The 13,183-nt window shown below is 52.1% G+C and overlaps 1 protein-coding gene across 3 annotated transcripts in view; it reads left to right on the top strand.

Moving 5' to 3' along the window:
• Positions 1 to 13,183, top strand: part of BRCA2 (BRCA2 DNA repair associated) — a 2,020,919-nt gene that overhangs the window by 1,264,765 nt on the left and 742,971 nt on the right. For all 3 annotated transcript variants that reach the window (XM_069639263.1, XM_069639261.1, XM_069639262.1), the window contains one exon: positions 1,840 to 2,197. In XM_069639263.1, the coding sequence (XP_069495364.1) occupies positions 1,840 to 2,197 (358 nt within the window). The remainder of the gene's footprint in view (positions 1 to 1,839; positions 2,198 to 13,183) is intronic.

Here is a 13,183-nt window from a genome sequence, read left to right as displayed (position 1 = left end):
TGCCAGACCCCATGCTGGAGAAGGAACAAGTTACTTACCTGTAACTGTTGTTCTCCAGCATGGGTCTGGCATGGATTCACATGCGAATCCTCCCGCCTACCCCTCTGCGGCTCTTCACTTGGTCATACTGCCACTTCACGTGCTACCAAATCTGAAGATGGCTGCCAGGGGCGGGGCTTAGGGAGAGGGCAGTCATTGGCTGGGGGCAGTATGACCCAGAGATCATTGATTGGTTACTACTGAGAAAGACAGATCAGAAACGAAACTGATACTGATTTTTTCTATACCGAGGATTCCCGGCCTGACGACGGGGAATATTCATGAGCATGTGAATCCATGTCAGACCCATGCTGGAGAACAGCAGTTACAGGTAAGTAACTTGTTCCTTCTTTCACTCTATAGCATTTTCTTCACACCCACTCCTCACACTAACCTTTCTGCACATGCGCAACACAAACACACACACTCACAATCAGTACCACTTCCAGCCTCACTCGCTTCACAAATCACCCCCACAGTCCCTCCTGCTGGCCTCTTGGTTGTCCTTTATCTTTACCCCTGACCTCACCTTGATAATTCACACTCCCTGCTTTCTCCCTTATATCTACTCTCCTCCCTGGGGATCAGTCTCATTTCCCTAGCTAATGTGGCCGTCTTCCCTTTTGTGCATGGGAAAGGAATAAATTGGCCTTCCCATTTTCCTTGCAGAGGGTTGCTGCAGAGCAGCCATAGCGGCCTATCATTGTAAATGTTCTTATTTGTATCACAGGGCTTGATGTTGGGCATCCCTGAGTTAACTTGCCCAGGAGAGGGTGGATACTTCTCCCCCTTTAGTCTCTGGTGGTATAGTAGGGTTTGGATGTGTAGCGCAGACATATCTGAGCCTTCCTGTGGCCCCGTGATGATTATCTCTTTGCTGCATATACGGGCGGCTCACTCTGGCTTCTCTCTCCTTTCCAGCAGTATGCCACTGAAGCAGGTGCTGCACGTCAGTGGGGAGCTCCCTCTCTCTGTGTGTCTCCTTCTCCGACAATCTGAAGGTTCTCATTTTCCCCACTCAGGATGAAGGGTGCTTGTTCTGGTTCCTCTACTGGGTTGTTTTGCTTGGTTCCTGATCGAAATGTGCTGTCTCTATAGTAAAACCAGAAAGGTACTGGCAAGTATAGGGTTGAGGCAAGGCTTGGGAAGACAGTTTACTGCATAGGAACATACTGGCACAAGGGGGGTCAGGAATTTGGGCTCTCTCAACTGCAGCCTCCACCTTGGTTGTAACACTGGCTCTGTATTTCTCCCTGTTAAGACACCCAGCCACTGCTGAGAAGGGTTCCAATCCGTTATTGACAATGCCGGACTACTAGCCTTTTGACAACTGTTTGTTTAATATTGTTCCCTGAAAGCGCTATATAAGCCTCAATAAAATACACATAAAAAAAACAAATATTCTGTTGTACCAAGTATAGGTTGGCATTTGGGAGGTGGCATACCAAGCATATAATAGAATTATCAGAGCATCTGACTTTACACATGGCATTTGATGGCAGCAGTTGCACGCATTGTACCTTATCAAATGGTAACTATGCTAGTCCTTTGATGTCAATATTGGGTCAGTTAAGGTTGTTTAGCAAATGCCCTTAATACCCTAAGTTACTGACTCTTTGGATTGCTTGAAGAAAGGGCAATATCAAATGCAAATGAAGAACTCTAGGTTGAACTCAAACCTGAACAAGTGTGATGATGTACAGTAGACAGTTAAAAGGACAAACTAGATGGTCTGGCTCCTCTCATCGGCCATTCATTTCTGTACATATTTTTCTCATTTATTTTTGTACTTCTTTGCAGATATGATCTGGAGGTTGATAAAAGCCAGCGATCGGCTGTCAAAAAGATAATGGAGAGAGACGACACTGCAGCAAAGACTCTTGTACTGTGTATTTCAAAAATTATTAGCATGGGGACAAACATGTTGTCTCCAAATAATAGTAAATGCAGTGTGGCAGATGGAAAGAACAGCGCGTCAATCATAGAAGTAACAGATGGATGGTATGGGATAAAGGCTATTTTGGATACTCCTCTTTCTGCACTTGTAAGCAGAAAGCGAATCCTTGTTGGATCCAAGATCATAGTGCACGGCGCAGAATTGATTGGCTCTGAAGATGCTTGTACTCCACTAGAAGCTCCTGAATCTCTGATGCTAAAGGTAAATAATGTATTTAATGTCATACTTCTTGTCATAGCTATAACAGTAAACTGCATTGTCTTTCAACTTTGTTGTGCAAATCTGCCTCAGCACTGTGAACTTGTGCTTACTGTTTTATTATGGCTCATGTAATGTGAGTATTGATACTTTCTATTGGAAAACTGGAAGTAATGTTCTGTGAATTCATACAGGACATTGCTTCCATTCGCATGGTCTCCAGGCTCTCTTGTGTATCTGAAAGAGAGTGGAGTGGGTTGGCTAGGGGAGAAGAAGGAACAGACGAGGTGTTGTGCTTAGCTGTTGGTGTGAGAAGAACCAGGAGCAACTGGAGCATGTGCGGGGGTGCTTCTAGGTTGATTTTGTTGTGCACACCAGAGACATTTTGTTTCCAGGTTGGAGACCTCCAGTGTTTGACTTGTCAGGGTGTTTAAGTCAGTTGGTGAGTTTTGCACATTGATTTGAGAGGTGTAGATTTTTTTATTTTTATTATTTAAGTATTATTTAAATGTGTTTATTACATTTCGTAACAAGGTATACAACATACCAACGTAAATCCCCTTTTCCCCCAACCGCCCCTCTCGATCACCCTCTTTCCCCCCCACCCAACTCAGAAAGTCCTTGATACATTATATGCCCAGCCTCTCGAGGGTCTATCCCATGCCTCTGGGCCATCGAGTTCATGGGTTCCTTACTGGTCTATCTTGCTCTGCATGTCTGTGTGCGCCCCAACGCTCCCACAAGGGGGGAGGTCATCCGGCAACTGTAGGTCATTCCGGAGGGTGCTCCATTAAAGTTCCACTCGCCCAAGTCCTCCTCTGTGCTTTGCTCCTTTACTATATCCCTTTCTGCAGGGCCCCACTTCATTATATCTTGGAGCCATTGTTGTAACAAGGATCCTTTAGGGTACTTCCATGATATAGCCATGCAGCGTTTTGCTAAAACAAGTAGGAATGCTACTATTGTATTCAAACGCCTCCATTCTGTTCTTCCCCCACACCCTGGGAGTAGCCCCAACAAGCATATCCGGGGTGCACACTAGAGCTCCCTCCCCAACAGGTTGTTGAGCGGGTCAACCACTGACTGGCAGTATCTCATTATCTACGGGCATCCCCAGACTATATGTCAGAAAGCTGCAGACGCCCCCTTACATCTCGGGCATGTGTGTGGAATCTCTGCATTAATCATGTGCATTTCTGCATATAGACCTGGTGTACCGCATTGATTTGAATCAGTTTGAGACATGGATTGCGTGAGACCTTTCGGATAGTAGCACATATTTTGGACCATGTTTTCCCCTCTAGTGGTAATCTCAGGTCCCGCTCCCACTTTTCCTGGACTTTTAAGGGGGAGCAGTGTTTTGCTCTCCTTCAGCACAGTGTATAGTTGTGTGAATGCATGTCGCTCCGCCTCTATTGTGAGAATTGTATGGAGTACTGGCGTAGTTTCGGGCTCATCCGGTATAGCCTCCCACTTCTTAGCCTAGGGTTTTAGTCAGTCTCACAAAGTTCAGAAATGGCCTTTTGAATGGATTGTGTCCTCCCACGTATTCCTCATCTTAGATATATTCACCAGCTTGCTGCTTCTTTTCGGAAATTTTTTCGCCAGAGGGTGCTGTGCTCGAGGCTGCGTAGCTTGGTCCCTCGAAGGCCGCTGTCGAGCGTCAAAGTCATCTGTCGTATAAAGGGCTCGAGCCGCGCCTGTTGGATTCAGTTCCGTTTTTCCGAGCTTCTGCTTCGCGTTTCGAAACGGCGCCTCAGTTATCTCATTAAAGAAATGTCTTCTTCCTCAACTCCGACAACACCCAAGACAGGTTTTAAAAAGTGTCTGAAGTGCGGAAGAAAGATGTCCATTACGGACCCTCACCGCAACTGCCTTTGGTGCCTTAGTCCTGACCATCGGGTCGACGAGTGAGGGTCGTGTCAGGCGATGTCGAACAAGGCTCTTAAGGAACGCCAGGGTAAGCTAGCAGTGGGAGAGCAGTCTTTCAAGTCAGCAAAAATCTCGTCACCGGTCGAGGTCTAAGAGTCGCTCGATGAAGTCTTCTTCCTCATCATCTAAAAAATCAAAAAAGCGGCGTCACAGATCTTAGTCCTCTTCTTCCTCCTCGCCCGACAGAAGGTTCATTTCTTGTCCTAAGCATGATTCCCTCATAAAATGGGAGGCCTTTAGGGCTTCAATGCTAAAATATTTTGATAAGGCGGCCCGACTCCCTCAAAAAAGTCGCGTGATGAGCATGCCCCTGTCCACTCCAAAAGTGACAGAGGGAAATCTAAAACAGCACGCGCTAAATCCGACCAGAAGTCGAGGGCGTCCTCGGAGGATGATTCTCCAGCACCTCATGAAACAAAACGGAAACCTGTGGTGCACAAATTGAGGTTGACAGAGGACAAAATGGCATCCTCATTGTTGAAGTCCGGTATTGACTCGACGCGCCCTTCGATGACTTCGTCGAAGCCAAAGATGGCATCGAAACCTTGCTCGATGACATCGAAGCCTTCCTCGATGAACTCAGGGATTTCTTCGAGCATATCGAAGCCATCGTCGATTCCATCGACGCCTTTGTCAGGGAAATCTTTTATACCGATACCCAAGGTGACATCTATGTCTAAATCTAGGTCTATGCCGCCACCTTTACCAGAAACATTTTTCCATCCTCAGCCCAGGCAGGAATTTTTTTTATCCATGTCTATTTTTGAAGAACAAACCTCTGATGAGGAAATTACATCAGCTGGTGGTAGATTTGGGACAAGAGAAGTCCCTGAGGAACTAGTAGATCCTAGTTCAAAAATGGCAGACCTTTATAACTCCCTACAATCGGGCAGTGGCCTAGAGACCTCACCCGAGGTAGAATTTGAAAGGCCTGATCCCACTGACCACGCAGAACCGGGGTATAGGAACCTCGTGGGAAGAGTGATAGATTTTATGGGGTGGAAGTCAGTGTCTCCAAGGTATGACAAGGACAACATGACTGATATTATTGATGAAGGACCGCAGAAAGACCCAATCCTTCCTTTCCACAAAGCTCTTCAAAAGAGAGTTATGACAAATTGGGGGACCCCTGAGTCTTTACCAGCTGGAAATAAGAAATTTGTGAGAAAGTACAGACCTTCTCCTTCAGATCCAGAGTATCTGTCTAAATACCCTTCACCGGAAAGCTTGGTGATTCAAGCTGCGACTGCAAATAGGCAATCAGCTTATCCTTCCATGCTCCCTGACAGGGACGACAAAAAGATTGACGCCTGGGCAAGGAAAGTTTTCACTTCGGGTAGTATGGCCCTTAACTCTACTAATGTGACTTGTACATTAGCTAAATTTACTTCCCCAGCATGGGGTCTGGCATGGATTCACATGCTCATGAATATTCCCCGTCGTCAGGCTGGGAATCCTCGGTAAAGAAAAATCAGTATCAGTTTAGTTTCTGATCTGTCTTTCGTAGTAGTAACCAATCACTGATCTCTGCGTCATACTGACCACAGCCAATGACTGCCATATCCCTAAGCCCTGCCTCTGGCAGCCATCTTCAGATTTTTACCGCACGTTCAAGTGTTGTGATCCTAGTGCTATTGCTCTCGAGCTTTAGTGCTTTTTTCGTGCTTTTTCTTAGGAAAATGTTCTCTTTTTTGGTCAAAAGAGCCTCAAGCTCCACCGTTTCTTTATCCGATCAACGGGGACCCGTATCGGATTCTTCTACGCCCCTCAAGGGTGAAGATTTCATCGAGCCACGCTTTTGGAGGACTCCAGAAGTTTCTCAGGCCCATCTCGATCATGGCCCAGGAGAAGGGAAGCTCGACGCCCGGAAAGCTGTTCAGGGTCTACCCTGGATGCCAGCTTCAGAATGTCTTTAAGGAGGACGAACACTCCCTCTGCCTCTACTGCCTGCATGAGGAAAAGAGACGCACGTGGAGAAGGACTGTGCGTTTTGCGGCAATATGTCGGAGCGGACCATGAAGGCCCGCCATCTGCGTCTCGCCAACTGGCTGGAAGGGAAGAGCCCGTCAGGCGAGAAGAAGAAGAAGAAGTCCGAGCTGTCTTCTAAGACCTTCGAGGGCGCCCCGGCGACGGGGGTCCAACAGAAGGCCAAGCACCGTGAGTCTGCTGGCACCGGGAGCGCCGAACGGTCGGGCTCTACGGGCGCCAGGCAGGGCGCATCCTCCCCGGCGCCATCAACCACGAGCCAACGCTCTGGCTCGGGTAAGAGGAAGGCCGAGCACCCGGCGAAGGTCCTGGAGAGACCCCGGTCGAGCTCGAAGGCCCCATCGGAGGGGGAGCGAGGCGGTGACCCTCTCCCCAAGGAGAAGGCGGTGAGCACACCTAAGGTGGTGAAAGCCTTAATCCATCCGGCCAAGGCCTTTATCGAGACAGTCGCGGCGGCCCTGGCTCAGCCTGTGGAGGCTACACCAGTGGTGGCGACCTCAGGGCCCAGAGTCTCCCTGCCACCGCGGAGGGAGTCCTCTTTCATGCCCATCGACAGGACCCCCGTGAAACCTCCGACGGAGAAGAAAAAGGGGGGGCAGGAGGTCGTCGTGGATTCGGCCTCAACCTCTGAGGAGGAGCTGATCGAAGTCTTAAGCCACGGAGTTGGCATGGAAGAAGACCAGCCCGTCGGCAAGGACCCCGACATAGGAGACGACGAGAACGTCGAGGGTGCCGACGGGGCTCCTGACCGCCTGTCGGACTCCCCTCAAACAGCGCCGCAAGACAACTCAGCGGCCATTTTGTTGGCTATACAGTCCTTATGCTCGGAGATAAGGACGAGATTGCCGTTACCACCAACGGAGGAACCTCTCCCGACGGGGGACCCGGAGCCAGGCCCTTCTGGGAGCCCTCCTCCTAAGAGAAGAAGGATTCATCCTCCACCTCCTTTTCAAGCATCGCTCCCTGCTCAGCCCTCCTCCCCGTCCACGACCCGTGGGGATGACGGGCACAGACGTCGAGGTTTACGATGAGGATCTCCCGTCGTCACTTCCTCCCCGGGCTTCCCCACCCGACGAGATTGGATCGTTTCATGCCATGATCGCCAGGGCATCCGAGCTTTTCCAGCTCTGCCCGGAAGAGAAGAAGGAAGGTTTCCTTTAGCAATGGCGCGAAACCAAGAGGAAGACGGTCCTCGCTGTACCTCTACTGGACGATATCTGGGATGAGGGTGTCGCCCTCCTCAAGAACCCATTCACAACGCCTGCGAGAAGGGACCGGTACGAGAAGAAGTACCGGGTCCCGGACACGGCCCCCTTGTTCCTTCGGGCACAGCCGACCCCGGACTCGGTCGTCTCCGCGGCGGCCAGGAAGAAAGCGGGGGGGCCTCGTCCTCTACGTCAACCTCCCCGCCGGACGGCGAGGGAAAGAAATTGGACACGATGGGACGCAGAATCATCTCATCGGCAGCGACGACGATTAAGGCTGCCAAGGCCTTGGCTATTGTAGCCCGCTACGACAGGGAGTTGTGGTACAAAATCGCCCCCCTGCTGGACTTCTTACCAGACGACAAGAGGGCGGAGGCCCTAGAGATCTTGGAGGAAGGAGAAGTGTCGTCGGACCACGCCATTACGATAGCGACGGACATCGCTGACACTGGATTTCGCCAGTTGGGCAACGGCGTGTGTCTTAGACGGCGTGGATGGCTCAAGGCAACTGACTTCCGTCAGGACGTGCAGACCAGAGACTTGGACATGCCGTTCGACGGGAACAACCTGTTTGGGAAAACAGTGGACGATTCCCTACAAGCCATCAAGACGGACACGGAGACGGGCCGGGCTCTTGGTGTTCTCCAGCAACGACGGCCGCCCTTTCGGAGCGGCGGAGGCAAGCAGGGTGCCTCCAAAGGTTCCGGCGGCGGATTTTCCACCTATCGTCAAGCGGCCCGTTCGTCGTCGCAAGAACCCTACAGGGGACGAGGCAATTCCGGCGTACCCCGCCGTCGTCGCCAAGGAGGGCAAGGCGGCAAAGCCTCGTCGAGCAGGACTGAACCGGCCGTGGGGTCGGGCCCCCACCGAAGCACCCCGGTGGGAGGCCGGCTGGCGAACTTCGTCAGCGTGTGGGAGTCCATCTCCACCGACCGTTGGGTACTGGACGCCCTGGCCGAGGGTCACACGCTCGAGTTTCTAAAGAAGTGCCTGCGTGTCCCCCCGTGGCCAGGAAGGAACATCACGTCCCTCAACTTCTCTTGGAGGTAAAGGCGATGCTCAAGAAAGGCGCCATCGAGCTCGTCCCAAAGAGGCTTCGGGGCTCCGGAGTTTACTCAAGATACTTCCTCGTGAAGAAAAAGACGGGAGGATGGCGTCCCATCCTGGACCTACGACGACTGAACAAATTCCTCAAGGCACAGAAGCTCTGGATGGTCACCCTCCAGCACGTCCTGGGTCAGCTGGAGGAGGGCGATTTCCTGTCGTCGTTGTATTTGGAGGATGCCTACTTCCATATCCCCATCCTAAAGGGACACCGAAAGTTTCTCAGATTCGTGGTCCAAGGGCGTCACTACCAGTTCAGAGCCCTTCCCTTCGGATTGAGGTCAACACCCAGGGTGTTCACCAAGTGCCTCGCACCGGTGGCGGCGCGGCTGCGCCTGGAGGGGATCCACGTCTACTCCTACCTGGACGACTGGCTCATCCGAGCAAAGACAAAGGAGCTCACCGCGGAGCACACGGCGAGGGCCGTCCAACTACTCACGGACCTGGGATTCTCCATAAACTACGCCAAGTCCCACCTGGTGCCCGCACAAGACGCACTGTTTCTGGGAGCGAAACTTGACACGGTGGCGCTTCTGGCCTCCATCGGAGGAAAGGACGAGGGCCATCTTGGGCAAGGTGCAGCGGATGCTGGTTGCGGACGCGGCCAGGGTGAGGTCCATCAAATCCCTCCTTGGAATGATGTCTTCTTGCATTTATCTCATCCGCCTGTGCAGGCTTCGGATGCGCCCGTTGCAGGAGTTCCTGGACGCTCGCTGGATCCAGACGACGGGCAGCTTCGAGGACAGGATCACACTCGACGAGAGCTTCCGACGAGCGATCCGGTGGTGGGGCATCTGACGGCGGGCATGGACTTCCAGACCCCGGGCCACCAGAAGACAGTGACCATGGAGGCCTCCCTGGAAGGGTGGGGAGTGCACACCGAAAATCTGCACGCGAGAGGCCTTTGTCTGCCGACGGAGAAGTCCCTCCATATCAACGTCCTGGAACTCCGGGCAGTGTTTTGGGCCCTCAGATCCTTTCTTCCGTCCCTCGAGGGCAAGGTGGTGAGGATCTTCACCGACAACACCACCACCATGTTCTACATCAGGAAGCAGGGCGGTACCAGATCCCCAGCCCTGTCCAAGGAGGCTCAGGATCTGTGGCATTGGGCCGTCGCCCAAGGGATGTTTCTGGTGCCGTTTCATCTGGCAGGGATAAAAAACACCATCGCCGACTCGCTCAGCAGAGAGCTGCGCTCGTGCCACGAGTGGGAACTAGGACAGGATCTAGTGGACCGCCTCTTCCGACGGTGGGGCACACCCCAGAACGATCTGTTGGCGATAGCGACGAACTCCAAGTGCCGGAGGTTCGCCAGCAGGTTTCCCCAGCTGAGGAGCATGGGCGATGCTTTCTCGTTCCCCTGGGAGGGCCTGTTCCTATATGCGTTCCCTCCATTGCCGCTGCTGATCCGGCTCATCAACCAGCTCAAGAGGTCACGGTGCAGGATGATCCTCGTCGCACCTGCGTGGCCGAGGGAGATATGGTTCCCGGACCTTCTGGACTTGTCAGCGTCCCCGTCAATCAAGCTGCCAGTGGACGCAGATCTTCTCTCCAGGGAAGGAGGCGCCATCCTCCATCACGACCCGAAGTCGCTGAACTTGCAGGCCTGGCTCCTGCAACGTTAGAGTTTGGAGGTTACGACATACCGGCCGACTGCAGAGAGGTTCTTGCAAAAGCCAGGGCGTCCTCAACTCTTAAATGCTACGGACACAAATGGAAGAGGTTCTCTGTCTGGTGCCACGCACAGAATATTAACCCTCTACGGATTACGGCTCCTCAAGTACTGCCGTACCTGCTGACGCTGGCCAAGGCTGGACTGGCGCACGCTTCCATCAAGATTCATCTTGCTGCGATCTCCCGATACACCAGAACCACGGGACGGACGTCTTTGTGGTCTCATCGTCCGGTGAAAGAATTCATGAAGGGACTGTTCAGATCGTTCCCGCCGGTGAAGGCCCCGGCCCCGGCGTGTGAGCTCTACGTGGTGCTGACCAAGCTCATTGGACCTCCGTTCGAGCCTCTGCACTCAGCTCCGTTGAAGTTCTTGTCGTGGAAAACTGCGTTTTTGTGGCCATCACCTCCCCACGACGGGTGGGAGAGATCCAGGCCCTTTCCTGCAAGCCCCCGTACTTGACTTTTCACGACATGAGGGTAGTGCTCAGGACGCACCCCTCCTTCATGCCCAAGGTGCCGTCGGACTTCCACTTCAACGAACTCTTGGTGTTGCCTGTTTTCTTCGCGTCGCCTTCGTCGCCGGCTGAAAGGCCTTTGCACTCGCTGGATGTGGCTAGAGTGCTGAAGTTCTACGTGGACCGCACGAAGAGTTTTCGGAAGACGTCACAACTTTTTGTGAACTTTGGACCATCAATCAGGGGAAGGCTCTCTCGAAGGCTCCCATTTCCAGATGGCTCTCTGGCTGTATCATGTACTGTCATCGGTTGGCAAACCGACCGCTGCCTGGCCGTCCGAGAGCCCATTCCACTAGAGCGATCGCAGCTACCACGGCGTTCCCATCTGGTGTTCCCTTGCTGGACATCTGCAGGGCTGCTACGTGGAGGTCGGCGCACACCTTCACGAAATTCTACTGCGTCGATCGGGATTCCAGGTAGGAGTCCAGGGTCGGCCAAGCAGTGCTGCGCAACCTGTTCGCCTAAGGTGAGCCTGGTGAGGAGGTAATAATTGCTTAATGTTGAGTTTTGGATGTAATGCTTAATGTTGAGCCTTTGCCACCTCCCGTGGTTGTGCATGTGTGTACTGCTATGTATTCTTTTATTCATGAGCATGTGAATCCATGCCAGACCCCATGCTGGAGAAGGAACAAGTTACTTACCTGTAACTGTTGTTCTCCAGCGTGGGTCTGGCATGGATTCACATGCGAACCCTCCCGCCTACCCCTCTGCGGCTCTTCACTTGGTCATACTGCCACTTCACGTGCTACCAAATCTGAAGATGGCTGCCAGAGGTGGGCTTAGGGAGATGGCAGTCATTGGCTGTGGTCAGTATGACGCAGAGATCAGTGATTGGTTACTACTACGAAAGACAGATCAGAAACGAAACTGATACTGCTTTTTCTTTACCGAGGATTCCCAGCCTGACGACGGGGAATATTCATGAGCATGTGAATCCATGCCAGACCCACGCTGGAGAACAACAGTTACAGGTAAGTAACTTGTTTCTTACACCCTGTGGGACTGCTTGAATGTTGCAGCTGATCACATCCCGGAGGGTGAGGAACGGGATGGTTTCCTGGCGATAGTAAGGGATGGAAAGGAGGCTATGGAGGAGTGCCTCAAGTCAGGACTGGACACGACATAGAGTATAAGCAGGTCCATGGCATCTAGCGCATCTTGCGTAGATTTGCATGGCTAAGGAAATCTGGCTTTGCATCTGATGTACAGTACAGATTACTTAATATGCCTTGTGATGGCTTGAGGTTGTTTGGCAGCAAGGCGGACGAGAGCTTGGAGAAGCTGCAGACCCCGAAAGCGGCAGCAAAATCACTCAGTGCCGTTATAAGGCACCCTTAGCAACACTCTTACGCAGGGTCCTCTTCCTGGAAGAGTCGCCTTTTTCGCTTCTATTCCTTTTTTGGAAAAGGGAGGGAGCAGGCCAGTCTGAGAGGCCAACAGAGGAAACCCTTTCGTGGTGGAAAAGGGAGAGGCACTAGATCAGCCACAGCAGCGGCTACTACCTCCTCAGCCACTGCTGCAGCCGCTATAAGCCACTTTGAGGTCTTAACCCACAAAACCCCGGTGGGAGGCAGAATCACTCGGTATCTGGACAAATGGCGGGGCCTTAAGTCAGATGCTTGTGCACTAGAGATAGTGACCCATGGTTACTCTCTTCCTTTTCATCAAAGACCTCAAGATCATCCACCGTGAGCCAACACTGTAAAAATTCCAGACCCACTCCTTGTGCAGGAGATTTTAACCCTGCTAGAGAAAGGTGCAATAGAACATGTACCTTTAGCGGAGAGGAGCAAGGGCTGGTACTCCCCCTATTTTCTCATCCCCAAAAAGGACGGAGGATTGAGACCCATCTTGGACTTGAGAAATTTGAACAAATTCCTCAGGAAGGACAAGTTCAAAATGGTGAGCCTTTCTCAGATCCTTCAGGCTCTTCAGCTTCAGGACTGGCTAGTTTCATTAGATCTTCAGGATGCTTACTCTCGTGTGCCAATCCATCTCAAACACAGAAAGTACCTGAGGTTTGCAATTGGCGGATCTCACTATCCGTTTCGAGTTCTGCCATTTGGGCTGACCTCCGCCGGAGGGTCTTCACCAAGCTAATGACAGTGGTGGCAGCGAGTCTCAGGAAGGAGGGGATTTACATCTACCCTTACCTGGATGACTGGCTAATCAGGGCAGGTTCACCCGAACGAGCCCAGGAACATCTAGCCATGACCTGTCACTTCCTACACAAGCTGGGCTTCTCCCTCAATTACAAGAAGTTGCAAATGATTCCGAGCCAAAGACTTGAATTCGTCAGAGCTGTCCTGGACACTACCTCAGGGAAAGCCTCGCCTACCGAGGAGAGATCTCTCCACATACTGCAGATTGTAGCAAAGTTTCAAAACGCCCAACATCTACCAGAGTTCGACTTCCTAAGGTTGCTAGGCCTCATGGCATCCTGCATTTTTCTGATGCCAGAGGCTCGGCTGAGGATGAGACCCCTGCAATGGGCCCTCAGGACTCAATGGTGCCAGTTTTCGAGGGAGATGTCAGATCTTCTACAAGTCCCGTCCAAGGTGGCTCAAGATCTC

Source organism: Ambystoma mexicanum, chromosome 7q (genome assembly GCF_040938575.1).
Source record: "Ambystoma mexicanum isolate Mex_15411 chromosome 7q, UKY_AmexF1_1, whole genome shotgun sequence".
In the NCBI taxonomy this organism is placed as follows: Eukaryota; Metazoa; Chordata; class Amphibia; order Caudata; family Ambystomatidae; genus Ambystoma; species Ambystoma mexicanum.
Note: the sequence above shows the minus strand (reverse complement) of the source record. Positions and strands in the feature narration are given on the sequence as shown.